This window comes from Crocuta crocuta, unplaced genomic scaffold (assembly GCF_008692635.1).
Source record: "Crocuta crocuta isolate KB4526 unplaced genomic scaffold, BGI_CrCroc_1.0 scaffold149, whole genome shotgun sequence".
NCBI lineage: Eukaryota > Metazoa > Chordata > Mammalia > Carnivora > Hyaenidae > Crocuta > Crocuta crocuta.
The window spans coordinates 9,775,344-9,799,233 of NW_027551561.1; the positions used below are offsets into that span (position 1 = coordinate 9,775,344).

At 38.4% G+C, this 23,890-nt stretch overlaps 1 protein-coding gene across 2 annotated transcripts in view; it reads left to right on the forward strand.

Moving 5' to 3' along the window:
- The window catches only part of AP2B1 (adaptor related protein complex 2 subunit beta 1), a 127,761-nt gene that overhangs the window by 74,878 nt on the left and 28,993 nt on the right, over positions 1–23,890 (forward strand). Inside the window, exons 15-18 of one of the 2 annotated variants that reach the window (XM_077749740.1) lie at positions 5,814–5,855; positions 6,712–6,858; positions 9,434–9,579; positions 15,957–16,086. In XM_077749740.1, the coding sequence (XP_077605866.1) occupies positions 5,814–5,855; positions 6,712–6,858; positions 9,434–9,579; positions 15,957–16,086 (465 nt within the window). The remainder of the gene's footprint in view (positions 1–5,813; positions 5,856–6,711; positions 6,859–9,433; positions 9,580–15,956; positions 16,087–23,890) is intronic. The other variant, XM_077749741.1, reaches the window with a different exon arrangement.

Here is a 23,890-nt window from a genome sequence, read left to right on the forward strand (position 1 = left end):
CTTCCTCTCTAGGAAGGACCTTGGCCTCAGGATGGGGATTGAGTCCTTTTTTTTCCCTAATTGGTTCTATTCCTGTGTGTCAGAAATGTTGGTGCCAATAGGATGCTCTAGGCCAGTTGATGAAACAATTTTGTCAGCCTTCTGTCCATTTTGTGATAATTTTCTCCAATAAAATGATCATTTCAAAATTGTCTTCCCAAAAGGTAATATTGTTCATATCCCTACTTATATGGTTAGTAGAACATTCATTCACTGAATAAATATTTGAGTGCTGATTCTATATCAGACTTTATTCTATGTACTGGGAATATAGTTGTGTCTAGTCCTTGTAAGTGTACGTTCTGGTGTGGGGAAGAGAGATGGCAACCAACTCTGTAGTAAGTACTGTGAAGGGAAATGAGACAGGATGAAGAGCATCTCCTGTGGAGTTTTACTGTACTCCTCAGTGGGTTCTGGCAGAGCTGAGGGCTGGTAGTGACATTCTGTTCCGTGTCCCACCTCAGGAAGTATTCTGCTACATCCCTCTACTTTTCTGTTGATAATCAAAGCCCTTTTTTTCTGTCAAGCTAATGAGTCTCCTGATGATTTTATGGGATCTCAATTCTTACACTATTCCACATCCGGTCCATTCTTAGCCATCAGTTTCTTTAATAGGTTTTGCATGGTTACAGATCCTTTTCACCAGTTTGTTTAGTTGTATTTCATGATACTTTTCTGAATAGCTTTTTGAAGATCAAATTAACATTGGCAGCTAAACAGCTGAAAATTACACTTTTACCTAGGAGATGGTGTGTGCTTTCTAAAATCCCTAATAGGAAAAACACAGGCTAATGTTTTTGACACCAATAGGATTTTGGTATAAATTTTATTATTTGTGATAGAAATCACTGTATACTATTTTTACATCATTTTATTTTGACTCCTTAATAATAACAGAGCTATCAGTGAGCATTCCTTTAGACTCCCTTTAATTAAATCAGTTCTGAAAAGCATTAAGTAAGAAAGGTAATAACTCTAGACAGAAGCAAAGAAATGTCTGAGCTTAAGATCTGCACCTCTAATTAAAGAATCTCTCAAGATGCTCAGCACAACAGGTTTAGAAGAAGGTCAGTATATTTTGGACTGGCCAGATACACTAACCTGAAAGGAGATAATTGTGATCATTATTTGTGGGACTTTCTTTCTTTTCTTTTTTTTTTTTTTTTTTTTTTTTTTTTTTTTTTTGTCTATTTAGTGGCCATCTCAGCTGATAACCCTCTTATAAAAGACTTTTTTTCTTTTCTTGGAGCCGGGTAGACTTGTTGCCTTTAGAGCCTTAGTTCTGAGTTCTCCCTCTGTATTTTTGCTATTGTAGCATATTGCCATTGGATGAGGGTGTTTTCTTTTCTTTTCTTTTTAATGTTTTATTTATTTCTAGGAGAGAGAGAGAGAGAGAGACAGAGAGACAGCGTGAGCAGGGCAGGGTCAGAGAGAGAGGGTGTCACAGACTCTGAAACAGGCTCCAGGCTCTGAGCTGGCAATCAGCACAGAGCCCGATGTGGGGCTCGAACCCACGCACCGCGAGATCATGACCTAAGCGAAAGTTGGATGCTTAACCGACTAAGCCACCCAGGCCTCCCCGGATGAGGGTGTTTTCTTACGCTATCTAGCTGAACTGGAGTTGTGGGGAGACTCAGCTAAAACTTTTGGTCCAACCTGGCTCTGCTGCAGAGATCATATAACAATTCTGAAATCCCTTTAGCCCATAAGTTACAGTAAATCACCATGAAATCATTGCTTTCCATCCAATTAACATTGCACGGATACATTATTATGTAGTTCAGCATGAACTGATCCCAGTTCAGCGCTACTTCAGGGATGGTAAAGTGGCCATCTTTGACAGTAGCCAAATGTTAGTATTATTCTCAGTGCCATTTAATGACTACCGCTACTATGATTTAGATCAGGACCTCAGGGAACCAAACCACTATGGCTTGGTTCACTAACCATACCACCATTTGGACATGGATATCAGCTATAAACCTTTTGGAAAATTCTCACTTTGCAGCACTTGAAATATTCTTTTGCTGAAATTGGCACTTCTCCTTTCTTCGTTTTCCTCTATCTATCCTAGTTGCCTTATAGCTGGCATTATTGCCTTCATGGAGAAAATGGGAGCTTTAGTAAGACAATCCTGGGAACTGTGGGAAGTGGTTAGCTCCAAGAGATACTTAAAACACAGTATCTAGACACCTGTGATGGGGATTAAAGCCATGCCCTGCATACCTAACCCTTTTCACTTGGCTCCCACCAGCTCCCTGGATAACAAATATTACTAAATTTTTACAAGTCCTATTTTGGCTTATTTTGTACCCTACCTGATAAGTAAGGTGGGATAGATTAAACTTGGCTGACTCTAGATAATACTAACAATTGAACTGAAAAATGGTTGATGGCTAGTTCAGGCCAACATGAGAAGAACTTTTCTGAATTTTATTCGGCTTTCCAGCTTTCTTCTTTGTTTTTCTTAATATTTGCAATCATCCTGCTTGTCACCATAGACAGGAGAGGGCACTCACTGGGTAATTAGCTCCCATCCTCATTGACATCTCTTAGTCACTCCTGCCCATCACTGTGCTATCACCTTTGTCATGTTTTCCAAGAAGAGGATGATAACCTCCACTATAGGAACTTTTTCAGTCAAAAGGAAAAATGCTGAATAAAGTCAGTAAGTTACAGTTTTGCTAGTCAGAACATGTATTGAAGCTGTCCTTTCCCTTTGCTCTCTGGACATAGCAGCCCTGTTAGGTGAACGTTTATATATGTGGCTGTGTGTCTCTTGATACCCTTTGGATCCTGTTTCTTAAGATCAGAGTTCTTGATTCTGGGTTGAAGCTGTGTTGTATCTGATATACTGAACATAAACACGGGAGGATTTGGGTTGCTTTTCAGTTTCTTCAGTGGTTTTGAATAAAATTGATAAGCAGTATGACTGGGAAAGTACATTCAGATCTTATCTGGCTAAGATAATGTTCATATTACACTCAAAGATAATAAGAATGAAATCTAAGAAAATAAGGACTGTAAATGGGCTTTATTTCTTTTGGAAATAATACCACCAGTGCGTGCCTTTTGACAATGCCTTTTATTGAATATAGCACATTGCATGAAACCACTGTTTCTCTTCCAGTGTGTGTTCTTCCTTGCCAAGTGCCAACCAGGTCTATAAAGAATTCCCTCTTTTAAGCTTGGATTGTAAGCCTGGCCAAGGGGAGGAGAACCAGTTGAGGGGAGGAAGAGATAAGCCCATCAGAAGGTCAAGCCAGTTCAGAGTTAGCTCTAAAGTAATTTTTTTAAATGTCTTTTTTTTATTTTGAGATACAGAGAAGAGCGAGTAGAGAGGGGCAGAGAGAGAGGGAGACACAGAATCTGAAGCAGACTCCAGGCTCTCCAGTCTGAGCTGTCAGCACAGAGCCTGATGTGGGGCTTGAACCCATGGACCATGAAATCATGACCTGAGCCGAAGTCGGACCCTCAACCGACTAAGCCACCCAGGCACCCCAAAAGTCATTTTGAACAGATCTTTTCTGATTCCAAATATTAGTTAATTCTCTAAGGCATTGATTTTCAGCCTTGTCTATACATTAGTATCACTAGGAGAGCTTTTCAAAATTCTGATGCCCAGGCTCCACCCCAGAACAATTAAATCACTACTTAGGGGTCAGGGGATGGGGTGTAAAACCCAAGCATAGTATATTTTTAATGCCCCCCACTATACACACATAGGTAGTTGATTGAATTGTGTATCTAAGATTGAAAGCCATAGTTGATAGAACCCAACTGAAGTACTCTTGAAAAGTTGGATTTTATTCTATAAACCTCCTGTAATCAATCTGCCTTTGCAAGTTTATTTTCTGTGACTTTTTTTTTGTTTTTTACACATATCTACCCTGTGCTCAGTCTAATTGGACTACTCATTCTTTTTGATCCTACTTTTATTCATGCTTTTTCAGCCTTTGTTCATGCTATATGGGAAATAACCTCCCCCTTTTTATAATCCCACATTACCACTTCTTTGAAGCTTTTCATTATCTTTCAGCCAAAAGGAGGCTCTTCCCTTCGGTACTTCTCTTTTTTGCTTTAATATATTCTGTATCCTTTTGCATTAGTGTTTTATTTCTCCTGCCAGTTTGCAAAGTCTGGGTTTTATTCATCTATGTATTCCCCTCACTGCCTGACATCTTTACATTCCCCATAGTGCCTTGTATCCAGTTGACATTATATAAGTGTCTGTTTGAATAAAAGGTGGTATTCAGATGTCATGCTACAGATGTGTGCTATTCCAGAACCAGGGAGAAAGCAGGTGTGTACTATCTTTTCTGTTTGCTTTAGACTTTTCCAGTTATTTGAATTCTTAGTTGTTGTGACCTTTTTATTTATTTACACATGTTCATTTTTGGCTTGTATTCAACCATTAAGTAATCTTTAGGAATCAGGTTCTAGAAATGGCTCTTTGAGGTTTAGAGTGCTCTGTAACTTAGTGCAGAGGATGCTTATTAATGCTAGTTCTGAAGCACCTGCCTAACCCCTTTTCTATTGTGGTAGAAACAGAATTTTGTCATCCATCTCCATGTTTTTCAATATAGAGTATTTTTTAGCTTTTGGCAACACCATTTCATGTGTTTTTTTCACTGCGAAGATAAATCCTCTTTCTCAAATCCTGAAAATGAGTACAGTTTTATTTTTTAACATAACCACAGCACAAAGATTTCCAAGTTTCTACCACTAAATGACAGATAATAAAGGGAAGTGTTTTGTAGAGTAGACAAGGCATTTGGTGATTCAGAGAAGAACTTCAAATGTACGATGAGAACTAAGGAAGAGGCAAACGTGGAACTATAGCCAAAAAAGGTGGTAGTTGGTTTTTAAACAGCACTGTTAGTTGTGTGTGTGTGTTCTGTTTCTTCATGTCAGCTATTTTCAGCTTCTGTTCTTCTTTAACGCTTTTGTCATGGAAGACTAACTTCAGGGTGAATTATATCAGTGTCCTAAGGGTGGAAAAGCCTAGATTAAGACCATGTGGAATTATTTTCCTGTCACCTAGGTAATTAAGTCCATCTAATTCTCCATTAGTTAGCATCCTTTTAAATGATCTCCAAATTAATCACAGCATTTCTCCTTAGTAGTGTCAACTGTGAAAGAGATTTGAAGCATTGCATGCCTTCCTACTTCCTCCCCAGATAGGGTATCTTCCTCTCCCAGCTGTTTTCTTTCTTAGGAAAGTTCTAAATTCTAAAACTCACTCTTGTTCCACCTATAATTTTTGAAGCTTGAAATTGCTCAATACTGGTTTGGTTCCCACTTTCTCAGTGAGACAGCAGGTTTTGTAGATCAAAGCACATTTTAGTTTTTCTTTGCTTTTCTTTTTTTTTTTTCTCCTCCCTTAAATTTCCTTTTAAGGAAAAAATAAAACACATTCAAAACATTACTCCTTGGAGATAGAGCTTCTTCGAATATATAAATTCTTTAACTTCGTTTAGGTTTATGCCTGTGTACCCCAGTGGGAAGATTGGATCTGAAACATCCCTGAGATGTCCCAGCTCCATCTTCTTTCCAAGTTTTCTCAGAACTCCCACACACCATCAGTGCCACTACTCGGTTCCCCTAGGACATATTTTCCTTGCAATCTAGAATTTCTTTAGGCTTTGGGAGTCAAGTTGAATAGCATGTATTCCTAGCAACTTGGTAGAGCAATTTGCAGATTCTATATGGGCATCTAGTACTTAGCTAAATGAACTCTACCTCTTTCTCCTCTCTCTCCTTCTCTCTTTCAGCTTGGCAGTGACCTTGGCGGGGGCATTGGAGGAAGTCCGGCAGTAAGTGCCATCCATTTTTTTCACCATGGGATGCGCTGCCCCCTGTTTGATGCCTTTCCTATGTACACATTCTCAGACCAGCCACCGCTGCTATCTAGCATTGTACACCAAAACCTATATAGAAGTATATGAAGAGTAGAAAGTAGTATAGGGTTACTTGGAATCTTCAGAGGCGTACACCACATGTGGTGTAGGGACATCTTTAGGGACTGGTGCTCTGGTGTCTACAGAGATCTTTGTCTTCCTGACATTAAAGAGCTAAAGGAAATGGAACCTCCCATCTTGATTGACTGGAGAATGCTCTTATTCTTTAGTGTCATCTAGAAAGAACTTGAGAGAGTCAGCTGGATTCAGAGGGAGACTCTCCTCGTAAGTGACTGAGTTTGGAGGTATGAATATCCATCTCCCCCCAGGAGAATTTCCTGCCAGATATTTATGTCTAAATGGGAAAGTAAGACTTGTCTGCACCCAAGTGGAACTAGAACTGCTTTCTAAGTTCGATGCTTCTTCTTTCTATAGAAACAGATTCCCCCTTCATTAGGGTGCCTGTAGGCCTTTTGCACAGAATCATGGAAGCTAAAATTGGAAACAAACAGAAGAGATCTTGGGTCACTCTGTTCCTGGCCCTACTGTTTACTCTCTCTTGATAGAACTTATAAAGAGTGTTTGTAAATTATAGTGATGAAAAACTGTGATGATTAAAAGGACAAAGAATATACTAATTCAGTTCCTAAGAATATTATAATCATGGTATGTTCTTACTGTTTCATCAATACTACTAAAATATAGAGCAACAGGTTAAGGGCTATTAATCTGTTCTTCCTGATTCCCCCCCCCCTTCCCTTTTTCCCTGCAGGTGGGACAGTCCTTCATCCCATCATCAGTGCCTGCAACCTTCGCTCCTTCACCTACTCCTGCTGTGGTCAGCAGTGGTTTGAACGACCTATTTGAACTCTCCACAGGAATAGGCATGGCACCTGGTGGATATGTGGCTCCTAAAGCTGTAAGTAAAGCAATACTTTCTTAATGAATAAGACCCAAATTACTTGACATTTTTTGTTACTTCCACTGATACCGAATCCAAGGTTTGGATACTGAATTCTTTGTCCTAGAGGATTTCAGAGGAAGAGAAAAGTGGTCTAAAATTTGGTACTAAGAAGCACTGTAGCATCCTCATTAACCATTTTTATAATTGGACTTAAAATTGGGAATATTAAATATTTGTATTTTGTTCTTGTGTAGAAATATTGTCTGATTTGGCAACAATGTGAAGTCAGTCTAGTGTAAATCCAGTCAACGATGCAATAGCCAGGGCAGGGAGGGTAGAATACAGTATAGAGGGATAACATTTTTACTTGTCATCTTTCCATTCCCTGTTTCAGTTGGTATTATAGATGGATTCTAGGGCACTATTGCTCACATGCAGCTTTCCTGGATTTTAGTGTACGTTTTTAGAGTGCTGATTTGGGTTTCTGTTATTGGTGCTTTTCTAGTCTCAGTCTTGCTTAATGTCATGCTCAGACTGAAATTTCAAAAGGGGAAGTTTTTGAAGTTTCAAAAGGGGAAACTTGCTGTAAGTGAAGCTTACTTCAGCCTTTGGGAATAGTACCATCCAGCTAGGCTCGGTCTCTTGTAATTATGCCTTTCTGAGGGACAACATGCTTGCCTGTCTATTTCCTGAATTCTCTACCTGTTCATCTGACTCAGAGGATCCCTGCTACAGAGATGTAGACCAGCTGTCCATTCCAGAGGTCATAACTTGATCTACACAGCTGCTGAATAGAGAAGCCAAAAATAGAACTTAAAACTGAGCCATAATGTTTTGGCACAATTGAGTAGCTTTGTTGTCAGGTTTCTGTGTTGGATATTATCCCATATAGACTTTTAACCATTGATTAAAAGATTCTCTAATGCATTTGTTTACTAACATTAAAGAAATACCTACAAATGACAAATGTAAATAATGTAGAAATAACAGATGGAAAATTAAGTCTCCCTACCCCTACTTTCTCATAAATAGCCCCTATTAACATTTGTGTGTTCTATAAGAAGAAAAGGATTATGCATATACCTATATGTCTGTGTCCTTTAACAGTACTAATGTCAGTGAAATATACTGTTTTGCGTCTTGTTTTTTCTCTGCCATATTCTTCTGAATCTCTGTATCCAGTATATTGATTGATATACCACAACTTATTTAATTATTCCCCTATTGATGGATAAGGTTATTCCCTTAGTCCTACCAGCTTCCTCCCTCTTTTTTGTTATTACAGCATTGCAGTGAACATCTTTGTGTATGTATATCCCAGTGTATATATAAATGTTAAAATAGACATTCTCTGGGGTGCCTGGTTGTCTCAGTCAGTTGAGCATCTGACTCTTGATTTCAGCTCTGGTCATGATCTCACATCATGGGATTGAGCCCTGTCCAGCTCTGTTTTGACAGTGGAGCTTGTTTAGGATTCTCTCTCTCCCTCTGTCTCTCTGCCTGCCCCTCCCACACTTGCACTCTCTTCCCCCCTCTCAAAATGAATAAATAAACATTAAAAAATAAAATAAGCATTCTCAACTTACCTTCCAAGAGGTAACATCAAATTACATTCCCAGCAACACAATGCAAAGCGCCAGATTCTTATATTCTCTGTTAAGTGTTATTGATTTTTAGGATTTTTGACACTCTGATAGATGAAATATATCTTATGGTTATTTGGTTTTATGTTCTTCCTCTCCTTTATTTCTTTAGTGTGGCTGAATATGTTCTCAAGTTTATTCACCACCCACTGATGCTTTGGTATTTGGTCTTTGGTGGTCTGAACAGTTCGTGAATTTCCTGATTTTTTTTTTTTTTTTTTTTTTTTTTTTCTTTTAACAGCAAAAAAATCTTTATATTATACATAGATCCNTTTTTTTTTTTTTTTTTTTTTTAATTAACTCTTAACAGTCTAGGAGTATCACAGGTTCTGGGCCCGGTGGTGAGTTATGGATGAATCATAAAGAGGATAGGCATTCAGATTATTTAAACAACATCTAGGTACTATTTACCAGAAGCTATACCAGGAGTTAAAAATCTACATAAGACATGGTCCTTGTCCTTAAGATTACTGATAATAGTTTTGGTGATGATTAAAAAAATATGTCTTCAAAGATATAGACATACTGTTTTCATTAGTAGATTCAGTTTCTTCACTTATAAGCCTTTTACCAAAAATGACAATTAGAAAACCCAATTACATTATACTCATTGGAGTTTCTCTTTTCCTTGTATATATATTTGGTAGCAGGACTCAAGCAGTAAAATGACCAAGTTGAACAGAAGATGGACAAGTAGCCAGGGTTACGCGTAGACTGTGTGTATGTGTTTGTGTGTGTTTGGTTTGGTTCTTTAATTGAGGATGATCTCAGAATTCAGAAAATATGACTTTATCCAGACCCTTTTGCATCTAACTTTATATTTATGGTATAAAAGTCACCCTAATTGCCTAAAGAAGTAAAATCTTAATTTCATTTTTATATATTCAAAACAAATAGCATGAAGATAAATCTTGTGTGGTTCCATTGAGCTTTATACTATTTTTTAGGTCTGGCTGCCTGCAGTAAAAGCTAAAGGGTTGGAGATTTCCGGAACATTTACTCACCGCCAAGGGCACATCTATATGGAAATGAACTTCACCAATAAAGCTCTGCAGCACATGACAGATTTTGCAATCCAGTTTAACAAGAACAGGTAAGAAGCCTGAGTCCTTGGCTCAGTCATGAAACAGCATTGTGCCTTGTGTCCAACAAGAGAATGTTCCATTTAACAATGCATTAAAAACTCATGTCAGAGGGGCCCCTGGGTGGCTCAGTCACTTAAGCAGCCGACTTTGGCTCAGGTCATGATCTCATGGTTTGTGGCTTCAGACCCTACATTGGGCTCTGTGCTGACAGCTCCAAGCCTGGAACCTGCATTGGATTCTATATCTCGCTCTCTGCTCCATCCCTGCTTTCACTGTCTCTCTCTCTCTCTCTCTCTCAAAAATAAATAAACATTAAAAAAAAAAAGGAAAAACCTCTCATGTAGACAGATGTTGGGTGTAGAGTGAGCGCTGCCTCTTGTGTGTCTGTTCACCTGTCAGCTTCAACTCTGGAGGCCCTGAGGAATTTTGTTGGGAAATTCATCCATATGGAATAAGGAAACCAGAACTTACTGTCTTCTTAAAGGATTCTAGGACTAGAATGTTTTTAATAAACCATTTACCAAAAAAAAAAAAGTTTTAATTGAAATCCATTTATTCATTTAACAAATAATTGTTTAGCATCTATGTGTCAGACATTCCTTTGTGCTGGAGCTAGAGTAGTGAACAAAACAAATGTGTGTCCAAATCCCACACATGGGAAAAATGAACATATTTTAGTTGATGTAAAATATTTGAAAGATAGTCAGTATACCTGTTAGCTGAATAATAGAGTCTGACAATCTATTTTTAGCAATGAATTCTCTGCCTTAATAAGGAAGAGAACATGAAAATGTAAAATACTGATGTCCTATAGTTCTGAAACATTACTGTTCTTTATTAAATATTGTGGTTCAGGAAACTGCCTGATAGAATTTGATGGCCGATTCATAAATACAAGATATTCAAAATTGTTTCTAACAGAGTAATAATTGGACCCCATAAAGTAGATTTAATAAAATTTGTTGGTGACAGCTTGCATCAGTGACTGTCTTACTTCTAAGCATTTGGAAATAACTTCTATATCCTAGATTTGGAAGTTGGCACATTAAGTGTCTAGAAAGTCTTTGTTTCCTTTTGTCAGACTAGTTCTGTTTCCAGCTGTTTGGTGGGAGCTGGCCAAGTTAAAAGCTAAGGCTGGTGGACAGATCTGTTGTAATAATGGTGATCTGCATAGCCTACCTTCCTGCTTCATATCTATTTGTGTTTCCTTTTTTTTTTTAAGTCTGATATTGAGAAAACCTTATATCTTTGTTGATAGTTCTGCTTTTTTCTTTATAAAATTCCTTTAGTCCCTGTTTTCTGTGAAGATAGTCTCGATTTCCTACTGTAACTTATATCTACTCTGCCTCCCACATTGCCTGATGTCAATAGTACTGTCTTTCTTTGGATTTACTTTTGTACCTAAAGTATGTTTAAAATTCTACTTCTTGAGAGGCGCCTGGGTGGCTCAGTCAGCTCAGGTCATGATCTCGTGGTTCGTGGGTTCGAGCCCCACATCGGGCTCTGTGCTGACAGCTCAGAGCCTAGAGCCTGCTTTAGATTCTGTGTCCCATTCACACACTCTCTCTCTCTCAAAAGTAAATAAACGTTTTAAAAAATTAAAAAAAAAATTCTACTACTTGATTTGTCATCTTTGAAGTTACTTATGAAAGATGAGAGATGCGGCCAAGAGCTTATTTTTCTGCTTTCTACCTTCTTGCCCCCTTTCCCTCCCTCTCTCTCTCTCTCTCTCTCTTTTTAAACTTTATCCCCATCTTTGTTTTGGCTTGGATTTGTGCTTACTGCCAGTCCTTTTATTTAAGTTGACTTAAGTTTCCATTATCCTTTCTTGGATGTAGGATCCTCAAAGGGGTCCTGTTAACAGCAGTCCTGTAAATAACAGAGTCTTATGTGGTTAAAACTGTGACATTTATACTTGAAAGTCCTTGATTTAAGTTCTTTGTTTCATTCCCATCTTTTGTCATTGAATGTTCCTATGGAAAAGTCTGTGGCCAGCCTCATTTTTTCCCATGTTAGTGTGTAGGTGATGACATCATTTTGTCATGTTTTTATACAGTTTGTTTTGTCTGAACAGCGTCCCTAATAAGGTCCCCATATGTGCCAGTTGGTTGATGATAAGTGTCTTAAGTCTCTTCTAACCTATAGGTTTCTATTCTTTTTTTCTTAAATCTATTTGTAGAAGAAATTACACATTTTATTTGTGGAGTTTCCCACAGTCTAGGTTTTGCTGATTATATCTGTAAATTGGAGGTAGATCTATAGGCTTGATTGGATTTAGACTTGATTTTCTGGCAAGATTGCTGCGTGGATGGCAGTGATTTTATTCTCTGTGTCTCCTACTGTGTTTACCATGGTGTGTCTTCTCTTGTTCTTTGTAACTGTGTCCCTAGCAGTGTAATTTTATTTTTTCTGTAATTTTTTGTAAGTGATGAAGTCTTATCAATCTGGTTTCTTTTGCTTAGCATAATGCTTTGAGATGTATCAGTTATCTGTCCATTTTATTGCTGAGTAGTATCCATTGATGAGTATACCACAGTTTGTTTACCTTTTACCAGTTGGTGGAATTTAGGGTTGTTTCCAGTTTTATCTTTTATGATTATAGCTCTATGAATATTCATATACAAGTCTTTGGTGGATATATGTTTTCACTTTTCTTGGGGAATTACTTAGCAGTGGTATTGTGGGGTCATATGGTAAGTGTGAGAGTTTTAGCCGTTCTGTATCCTTACCAATTTTAGCCTTTCTTATGGATTTATAATAACTTGTATTTAATTTATTTCTCATTTTAATTTTCATTCCCCTGGCCCAGTTGATTGTCTGACCTTGATCTCAGTTCAGGGCTCGATCCCAGGGCTGTGAGTTCAAGCCCCATGTTGGGCTCTGTGCTGGGCATGAAGCCCACTTAAAAAATCTTTTTTTCTTGGGGCGCCTGGGTGGCTTAGTCGGTTGAGCATCCGACTTTCCGACTTTCGCTTAGGTCATGATCTCGCGGTTTGTGGGTTCGAGCCCCGCGTCGGGCTCTGTGCTGACTGCCAGCTCGGAGCCTGGAGCCTGTTTCAGTCTGTGACTTCCTCTCTCTCTGACCCTCCCCTGCTCACGCTGTCTCTCTCTCCTAGAAATAAATAAAACATTTAAAAAAAAAAAAAATCTTTTTTTCTTATTTTGCATTCCTCTAATGACTAATAATATTGAGCAATTTTTTCATCAGCGTATTGACCCTTCTTATATCTTCTTTAGTGAAGTGTCTGCTCAGATCTTTCTTTTTTTAGTTGTTTTATTATCAAGTAGTTAAAGTTCTTTGTATATTCTGAATACGAGTCCTTCGTCAGATATACGTCTTGTGAATATTTTTTTGTGGTTTTATTTTCTTAACTGTCTTTCACAAAGCAAACATTTTTATTGCTTATACTCTTGTTCTTAAGAAATCTGCCTGACCCATGGTTACAAAGGAGGGTTTTTTTTTTAATAGAAGTGTTCTAGATTTAGCTCTTAGATTAACTTTTATTGTCCATTTTCAGATAATTTTTAATGGTGTAAAGTAAGAGTCAAAGTAAACTTTTTTTCCAGAATAACCCTTGAAACCAGATACTGTAAACTATCTTTGTTCTTTTTCAAAACTGTTTGGCTATTCTAGGTCCTTTGCCTGCTGGGATTTTGATTGAGAGTGCAGTAAATACATAAATCAATTTGGGAGAGAATTGACTTCAAACAGTATTGAGTTCTAATCCATCAGCTTGCTTTATATATTTACTTAGATCATCTCTAATGTGTCTGCACTGTTCTATAATTTCTCATGTACCATCTTGCACATCTGTTGTAAGATTTAAGTATTTCTTGGTTCTGATGTTGTAGTAAATAGGATTCTTTTCATCTTAATATTTGTTTCTTACTGGTGTATAGAAGTAGAATTCATTTTTGTATATTGAAGTTGTGTCTTGCAACTTTGTTATACTTTTTTTATTATTTTCTGAGTTTTATTAATTCTCCTTTACCTTCTCCTGCTCTCCTTCTCTTGGCCATCTCTTCCCCAGGTGCTTCCTTCACTGTTGTGTCCTCCTTTGGTAGCTTCACTTGCTTTATTAAGTGTATTTTTCCCTTAACTTCCTGTATAAATGTTTCATAATTTCCATTGCTTTTACTTCAAATCATTTTCAAGTATGTTTTTTTTGTCAATAAGGAAGTTTTCTACTGCTCTTTTTCCACTTTTATGTAATAGTGTCTTTCAATGTGTGCTGTGCTTAAACCATTTTGATCTCCTATTTGAATGAGCTAGAATTTATAAGACTAGCTTAGGAGACTCCTGTAGAATGGGAAGATAAGCCAGGGTTGTTTTTTAGGTTTTGCTGCTCAGAGATTCTCCCTCCTTTACTGCCGTGTGGCCATAACTCCTTTGCCTTTCAGAATCTGACTTTATTCAAGAATACTTTTTGAGTCTTAAGTTCTACAGATTTTTTTATTGGTCTTTGCCTCTTTTTTTTTTTTTTTTTTTTATTTTTTAAATTTTTTTTTTTTTTTTTAATTTTTAAAATTTTTTAAATGTTTTTATTTATTTCTGAGAGAGAGAGACAGCGTGAGTAGGGGAGGGTCAGAGAGAGAGGGAGACACAGAATCTGAAACAGGCTCCAGGCTCTGAGCTTAGCTGTCAGCACAGAGGCTGATGCGAGCCTTGAACCCTCGAACTGCGAGATCATGACCTGAGCTGAAGTCAGAAGTTCAGTCGACTGAGCCACCCACATGCCCCTCTGCCTCTGTCTTCCAAGGTATATGTTTCCCCTTTAGAAGGTGGTACTTTTTTTTTTTTTAAATGTTTATTCATTTTTGAGGGAGAGAGGATGAGCAGGGAAAGGGGAGAGGGACAGAGTATCTGAAGCAGGCTCTGCCCTGACAGCAGCAAGCCCGATGTGGGACTCCCAGCTCACGAACCTCGAGATCATGACCTGAGCCAAAGTAGGAAGCTCAGCTGGCTGAGCCACCCAGGTTTCCCTAAAGGTGGTGCTTTTTTTTAGCTCTATCACCTCCAGGCCCTGCTGGGGATTTTCCATCTTCTTTCTTTACCTCACCTCTGTGTTGTTTCCTGTTTGGTCTTTGGCCCACTCATAGCACTTGGCACTTGGAATGGGGGTTCTCTTCTGAGAATGGGTATTTCTCATCAAGATGTGAGGCTGCTACCACCAGTTGCTCTGAACTCGCTGTGCATTTCCACTGCACCTCTCTCTCACACTGGTTCTGCTTATCTTGTGTGCTTTGGCCACACGTATATAATTGGGAATTTGTAGGTTTTCTCTAGCTTGTAATTTTGCAGAAGATGAAATTGTAGATTAGTAAAGAATTTTTCCCTCCTTTGTTTCTTCTATATCATTTCTAAGAAGAACATTGAGAATATTAGGAACTAGGCTAATGGCATGTTTCTATCCCAATACTGCCTTCTGACAGAGTTTCCTGACCATGAGAGCAAGATCAAAAGAGCAGAATGAATTTTTTGATCTATAAATGTTATGCCAAAATGAGTGATGTGTATTCTCAGGATCACTTTATTATTACATTTTGATATTCTAAAGAATAGTTTAGGAAAAAAAATATTTCTTCTGCCATCCTGTGACTCTTGAAAGATATTACCTATATAAGCTCTATATTTATTTTATATATTCTTAAGTCTTCTTTCTCCTAAGAATTATCTAAGAAAAGATGTTTTAAATGTTTTTAATGTTCTTATTATTTATTTTTGAGAGACAGATAGAGACAGCATGAGCAGGGGAGGGTCAGAGAGAGAGGGAGACACAGAATCCGAAGACAGGCTCCAGGCTCTGAGCTGTCAGCACAGAGCCTGATGTGGGGCTCGAACCCACCACCGTGAGATCATGACCTGAGCCGAAGCCGGACGCTTAGCTGACTGAGCCACCCAGGCGCCGTGAAAAGATGTTTTAAAAAAGAGATAGAGACGTATTAAATCTGTCCCTCTAGTGGTGTGAAAATATAAGAAACTAGCAAAGTAATTATGTACTTCTGTTTTCTCTTTCCTCACATCCATTTAATGGGAAATAAGGGTTATATTGTAATAAGTGTTATAGGAAATTAGAAATATTTCTTCCATTTAATTTTTTTTAAATGATGTTTTCAAGGCATCTGGATGGCTCACTTGGTTAAGTATGTGATGCTTGGTTTCATCTCAGGTCAGGATCTCATAGTTTGTGAGATTGAGCCCCTTGGTATTCTCTCCCCCTCCCCCCACTGCCCCTCTCCTGCTATCTCTCTCTCAAAATAAAGAAATAAACTTAAAAATTAAAAATATTTTCTTCAAATGGAGTAAAGAGCCACTGAAACTGAAAGATGTGCCTAAATCCTGCCTCCTGGTTAACCTCTGGAATTTCTTCACCATCTTTCCTAGCTTTGGTGTCATCCCCAGCACTCCTCTGGCCATCCATACACCACTGATGCCAAACCAGAGCATCGATGTCTCCCTGCCTCTCAACACCTTGGGCCCAGTCATGAAGATGGAACCTCTGAACAACCTGCAGGTTAGAGTTTTAGTTTACTCGGGGAAACTTGGTATCTTCCCCATTTTATTTCATTTATATATAACACAGGCTCTTCTCTCTTCCTTATATTAGGTTTGGTCATGGAATATTCAGGTTTGAAATAACTATGGAGAAGAATTTTATTTTTTATTTAAAAGAAAAACAAGTCCTAGCAGCGTGTGGCTAACTCAGTCGATAGAGCATGCAATTCTTGATCTTGGGGTCATGAGTTCAAGACCCATGTTGGGCATAGAGTTTAATTTAAACATAAAAACATATATTTTTAAAAAGTCCTACGTTGACATGAGAAGTTATTCATTACTTCACTCAACAAACATTTAGAAACTTTTTAAGATCTTATTTACAAACTTTTTTCTTAAGACTTTTGTAGTTAATTTGTCATTTATATGAGAATAGATTTCAATAGAGATTTATATAGAAGTTATCTTTGAGCCACAACCACAAATATAGTTGTCTATATTTAAAGACCCCCTATTAGCACATACGGTAAGTTGCATGTTAGAGGAGCTCAGAACTTTATCAGGTCTGCAAGAGCCTCTCAATCTTGAAAATATTGAATCTTTTAGAATGCTTAAGTACTAGCTGAGAGTTTCATTCAGTTTTCATTTGTTTTTAGTTTCTCTTTGAAATATAAGCCTTCTGGGGTTCAAGAAACATGAAGGCACAATAGTAAGTTTGTAAGTGGAAGTGTGGCAGTGGTGAAGTGTGAAGTGGAAGTGGCGCAAGCCCTGGGTGTTAGGGACTTATAAATGCCCACAAAGACAAGAGAGACAGTCTCGGGCCTACCAGAGATGGGGAACTGTAGCTGATCTCTGAACAAAGCTGATACCCTAGGAGAGGAACTCCCTTAGTGGAAGGAAACTGGTGAAAGTTTTCCACTAAGGAAGGTGATGGAAAAGTGTCTCTCTGACCAGCATTCTGGATGCCCTCTATGATGAATCCAAGGCTCAGTATTTTGCTATATATGGCATAATATACAGATACGTAGTCCAAATTTATACAAGCTATTTGGTGCAGTATTTCAAACCAGTAAATGAATGTGACATTGGTCCAGGACTGGTGAAACCCAGGGTACCTGGCAGAAGCAAATACAAAGCAGTCATTTTGCAATAGCTCTAAACTTCAGGGCCATCAGGACTCGCAGCTCCAATGAAAATGTTTACTGAAAGTGAGCTCACAAATTGAACCATAAAAAGAGGGCAGGTGTACTGTGAGAGACAGAAGACACAACAAAGCAGAAGACGCATATTCCCCTTCCACCAGGAACTTGAAATGAATAGTCTGAAGGAGAATAAAAATTTTAAATATGTTGAAAATGATGAAAGAAAAATATCAACCTTCCACTTCCCAGTCAGGACAGGTAGGATAGCGTCGCTCAGTGTTTCTGGAAACACCGGTGTGAGACCTAATGCTGAGATACCAGCAGTAGAATTACTTGGAGTGAAAACCCATGTTCTTCTCTAATTTAAATATCAGCGCACCACGCCTGTTCGTAGGTTCACTACCTCAGTGCCACAGTTAGTTGATGGCTCTTTCTCAGCAAAGGGTATAATGATTCAGAGCAAAGATGAGTGAGTCATGATAGAACTTGGCTCAGACTAGAAGAACAAAACAAGGCTTACTGTGCAGATGGAGCTGGCTGTTACTATGACAAGAGCAGTGTGTTAAGAGGCTTTTCCAGCACAGAATCCTGAAGTAAGGAACTAACCCAAATCTCCATCTGCTCCCTTTCCATTGAAACCTAACCTCCTGTTGGCCCAGAGAGCCTCCAGCATAATATTTGAGGACAGTCAGCAAGAATGTTTTACTTTAGGAGTAGGAATGGGAATTTGGGTCACAGAAACCAGGGCAAATTTTCTGCTCTTAGAACAAAAAGGAAATAATAAAGAAATGAATGTCAGTTTACTTTCCTATTTGCATTTCCATTTCTCATTCAGGGAAATGAGCATCTGGAATAACCCTCGTAAGAGCACTTGAATGTTAGTCCAAATCCCTCCCTCAAAAGTAGGGATTAGGATTTGTAAATATTTGTTTTTGCAAACCTGAAGTTATAAGAAGCAAACATTTAAAAATTTTCCACCTAAGTAGCTTTCTCTAGGAGAAAAGAAAGAAAACTTCCATCTGTAGTCCAGTATTTACTTATTGTTTGAATTTTCTCCATGGTTCTCTTCTTTCAGGGATGTTATAATTATGGCTGTTTTCTCATTAATTGGTGTTTCCCAGTGGAGGAGATAAAAAAAAACTTAAAAGAGAAAAACTTTTTCTCCCTATGAGCAGTTCTATTTAATGTCTGCTGGTAGGAGTTGAATGTTATGACCAGTTTTAAGGTGGGTGGGTTTCTTTAGATTTCAGCTTCCATTCTGCCCTTGTCCCAGGATGAATAAAAAGAATCCAGTATTAACTCCCAGCAAACTTAGATCATAAAGATCTAGGATAGAGCCAGGTAAAAATTAATTGATATATAAACATTATATTTGCATAGTTTTTAAATTCAAGAACTCCTGTAGGAAAATTAGTACTTTTCTACACTTTGGACTGTAAAATCAGTAAAGAAAAAACATTTGGAGTTTGAGAAAATGAAATTTTGAATGCAGTGTGGGTTTAACTATTTTGGCTAATTTGATATCAAATAAAGGACAGATAAACCCAGCTGCCAGAACTTAATGTAGCTCTTAGTACAAAAACTTTTCATTGTAATGCTCATCAGACTACTTAGTGGCTTATAGCCTGTCTGAAACACTATTGGAAGGTTAAAAAGACATGGGGTGCCTGGGTGGCTTAGTTGGTTAAGCGTCTGACTTTCACTTAGGTCATGATCTCACGGTTCGTGGGTTCGAGCCCCGCGTCGGGCTCTGTGCTGACTGCGAGCTCAGAGCCTGGAGCCTGTTTCAGTCTGTGACTCCCTCTCTCTCTGACCCTCCCCTGCTCATGCTGTCTCTCTCTCTGTCTCCTAGAAATAAATAAACATTAAAAAAAAAAAAAAAAGACACTGTTTCCTCTTAAACTGTAAAATAGATTATACCTTAGAAACAAGAATTAAATACCTAGTAGAGATATGACCCTAGAAAATGTCTCCTACTGAATGATGTTAAAGCCTTCATGAATCCACCTTATAAGTATTACACAAAGTAAAGTTTAGCTTGCTTCTGCTGGGATCTTCTTTTGAGTTTATTTATATCATATAATTATATTCTTTGAAAAAGAGTCCTGATTCCCTTTATTTAAACGAAACCAAAACACTAGCAAATGTCTAAATGAATTATTTCTAAATGAGTCTTCTCTGACACCCTTGACCTTCATTTCATCTGTGTTAGTTGCTTAGAAACATTTTCCCAATATACTTCTTCAAACTTGACACCTGGCAAGCGACTGCTTCAAATCAGTGTCTGCAAAAAGACAATAAACTTACAGCATCACACGTATTCATCCTGGTCTTTGCACAGGATGCTGTAGAGTTCTCACAGCTGCTTGGCTTCCCTTCTCACTGGGCTGTAAACTCTTAGGGGATCATTGATAGCACCATTCTTTCAAGTTTTAATCTTGGCAGGGTTATAAAAACAGTTTACAGAGTCAACTAGTTCTATAGTTAGTTAAGAAAAACCCAATCCCCAGTCTAACATGGTCCCCAGTTTCTCTTTCCACAGAGTCAATCTCTCTTTGCCTCTTTAAGTTGATACTTTTGCATTTACTTCTCTATCTCTGAATTACATGCTTGTATTGTGACTTCTGGATTTTTCCATTTTAGGTATTCTGGATATCTGTTCCCACTCACTGACATTATCTTCATGGCTGTTTNCAGTGTTTACATTATTATGACTGTACTTCAGACCTGAGCTATGAAGTGTAATTATTTTTTTCTCCATAAAACTTTGTGTAAGTAGTTGGATACTTACCTGTTAGTATGTGTCTCTTCTTGTTTGCTTAATTTTTAAGTTTATGTATTTTGAGAGAGCCTGTGCACAAGCAGGGGAGGGGCGGAGAGAGAGGGGAGAGAGAGAATCCCAAGCAGGCTCTACGCCATCAGCGTAGAGTAGATCCTGGCCTTGGGCTCGATCCCACAAACCTTGAGATCATGACCTGAAAGCCAAAATCAAGAGTCAGATGCTCAACTGACTGAGCCAACCAGGCGCCCCATTTTTTTTGTGTTTTTAGCTATAATTCAGTCCCAGCTTCCAGTGAAGTCAGACCCTTCAAAAACAGTTTATCACTCTTCACTTTATTGAAGTCCCCTCTGGAATCTTCTGACCTGCTCCATTCTGGACTGGTGTTTTGTATGTGTGAAACATGGCTGTGATCCTGGGCCTCCCTTCATCACCATTCCACATTTCGCTGCTTTCACCTCTCTGCTCTGTTGGGTCTCCTTACTGTATTTTTCTTTTCTTTGTTTACTCCCTCATTTTGGTGAAAAACATCCTCCAGTAGCTTCCTGAGAATGGGTACGTGGAGAATAAGGTTTTTAAAGTTTCATGTGTTTTACAGTGTCTTTAGACTTGTTGACCGTTTCTATGTTAACCTGCGAGGTTAGAAATCATTTTCCTCCTAGTGTGATGCCATTCAAATTCTTGACATTTTGATTCTTGATGCGCTGTGTTATTTCTTGTTGATAGCTTGTACTATCCTTCATCCCTCATGTCCTGAAAGATAACAATGATATGCCTCAAGAGGTATGAGTCCCTTTTCACTCACTGTATCAGGTAGTGATTGGGCTTTTTCAAAGTAGAAACTCAGTAGCCCAAATTCAAATTCTGGGAGGTTTTTGTTTGTTTGTTTTTAACTTTTGTAGATTTCCCTAAACAGAAAATGCTATTTATCTTATTGAATGTCTTGCCATTTGGGTGTTGACCTGTCTGTGTAAATCCTTGTTTTTCCCTCCTATTTTCCATCTCTTTCTCCTTTTGCTTTACTTTCTAAAAACTTTTTATGGAAAATTCTTAACATTACAAAAATAAACAGAATAGTGTAATGGTATGTATACCATACCTGTCATTTAGCTTCAGTAATTACCAATCCATGGTTAATATTATGTCATCTATACCGCTCTCCATAGCCCTACTCCATATTATTTTGAGCAGATCTTGGACATAGCATTTCATCTGTAAATATTTCAATATATAGCTTTAAATAGAAGGGTCTCTCTTTTTTTTTTTTTTTAATGTTTTATTTATTTCTAGGAGAGAGAGAGACAGCATGAGCAGGGGAGGGTCAGAGAGAGAGGGAGTCACAGACTCTGAAACAGGCTCCAGGCTCTGAGCTGGCAGTCAACACAGAGCCCGACGCGGGGCTCGAACCCACGAACCGCGAGATCATGACCTAAGTGAAAGTCGGACGCTTAACTGACTAAGCCACCCGGGCGCCCCTAGAAGGGTCTCTTTTAAAAAAATATAACCACAGTAACTTGTACACATCAAAAAATTAACAAGAATTCCTTAATATCAAATACCCAGTCAGTGTACAGGTTTCTAATTATCTCAGTACATTGACCTTTTTGTTTGTTTTTATCATTACTGTTTATTTGAATCAGTAAAGCACACATATTATGATGGTTTGATATCTCATAACTCTATCTCTCCCCCCTCCCCTTTTTTTTTCCCCTAGGAGAGAGAGAGAGAGAGAGACAACGTGAGCAGGGGAGGGTCAGAGAGAGAGGGAGTCACAGACTGAAACAGGCTCCAGGCTCTGAGCTGGCAGTCAGCACAGAGCCCAACGCAGGGCTCGAACCCACAAACCGCGAGATCATGACCTAAGCGAAAGTCGGACGCTTAACTGACTAAGCCACCCAGGCGCCCCTCTCCCTTTTTTTTTTTTAAATGTTTATTTATTTTGAGAGAGAGAAGAGAGAGTGCTGAGCTCTCAGTACAGAGCCTGACATGGGGCTCGAACTCACAAGCCATGAGATCATGACTTGAGCTGAAGTTGGACACTTAACCACCCAGACCACCCCAAGCCACCCTCTCAACTCTCTTTAGCTACAGTGTTCAGCAAGATAGCTACTAGCCACATGTGGTTTTTTAAATTGAAATAAAATTAAATAAAAATTTCATTTCCTCAGTTGCATTAGCCACATTTCAAATGGACATGTGGTTTGTAGTTGTTAGGTTGGGCATTGCAGAAGCAGAGCTTTCCCATCTTTGCAGAAAGTTTTCTTGGTCAGTGCTGATATGTGAGTACCCTCTCTTTTTCTTTTATCTTTGGTTTTCAGCAGTTTAACCATTATGTACCTAGGTGTTTTCCTTATGTTTATCTGGCTAGGGATTTATTGAGTGTCTTGGATCTGTATGTAAGTTGATAGTTTCTCCCAAATTTGGGGAGATATTGCCATTAATCCTCCATATGTCTCTCCTCCTTCTGAAACTCCAGCTACACAAATGTTAGACCACTTAATATTGTTCCTCAGATCATTGAAGATGCTCTTTTTATCATTTTTCTCTCTGTTCATCAGATTGGATGACTCCTGTTGATCTGTCTTCAAGTATATTTACTCTTTCTTCTGTAGGCTACAATCTTCCGTTATTTCATCCAGTATAATTTTCCTTTCAGATAATGTACTTTTTAATTCTAGGATTTTCGTTTGGTTCTTTGCTAAAGTTCCCCATTTGTCCGCTCAGGAATACAACTGGAGAAGCCTGTTTCACACCATACTCTCTCCTTCATGCCATCTCTACCCTTTGGCCATCCCTTGGACCTAAGGGTATACTTACCCTCAGCAAAAGTGATAGGTTAGAGGTCTCTCAAACAGGCCCTGGAAACAGTGTTGGGTCTGTCTTCCAGGAAATTCTGTGTGTTCTATCTGGGGATATCTCTTTGGTCCTGAGGATTCTTCTATCCATGGGTTGCAGGGAGGCCAGAGGAGGATCAGAGTATGGCTTTCTAAACTATGAGACCCAGGGCTGGACCACCAGTGTATTCATCACTGAGGGCAGCTGGAATCCTCTATGTCAGTACTTCCACGTCTTTTTTCTTGGGCTGGCTTAATTCTTCCAAAAATTATCTTTGACTCTCTTGTCTAGAATATAAAGGCTTTCTGCCAGCATTCTGGAAGCTAAATTGGGAAAGATGGCTGGAGAGTCTCAGCATTCATTATGCATAAATTCACTGAATTCATCACCCCTATCCTCTCAAAGAATTCATCTTTAGTTTTACCCAAGGGTTGAGAGCCTAAGGTAGCTTAGTATGGTGGTGGGGATCTAAGACTCCCAACAGCACTCCTCTTTCTTTTAACACCATCTCCCTCCTGTCCCCTCCATACATTTCCCGAGCCTGTCTGTCCTGAGCCTTTGAGATTCTGTGGTGGTGTTGCTAATGCATGTATTTTACAGTACCAAGATTTTATTGCTATTGTCCTTTTTTGTTCTCCCTAGTCTTTATAATTTATACCTTTAATTTTTTTCTTAATTAATGACAAAATTTCTTCCAGGAGAAGGAAAATTAGTAATTTTCAGCCTACTGTCTATCTGAAAGTCTGATAACACCTTTATGAAAATTCTTCCTTCCATACCTTTTAAAATTAGGAGGAGCCTTAGAGGTAAACCTAGATATGGTTTTTCTTAATGATCTATTGCTTTTAAACCCCACATAAGCATTGTTTGATAATAGGATTAATATTAATTAGGGAAACTGTCTCTTTTTTTTCTTTGAATGTCTCTTCTAAAACAACTTCTATTCATTTTAACCTTTGAATGATGAGGGGAGAATATGCTGAAGATCCCAGCTCCAGAGAATGCAGTCTTACAGTCCTATTTATTCATATCTTTAAGGTCATTGTCAGCCAAAAGATTCCGGGGGT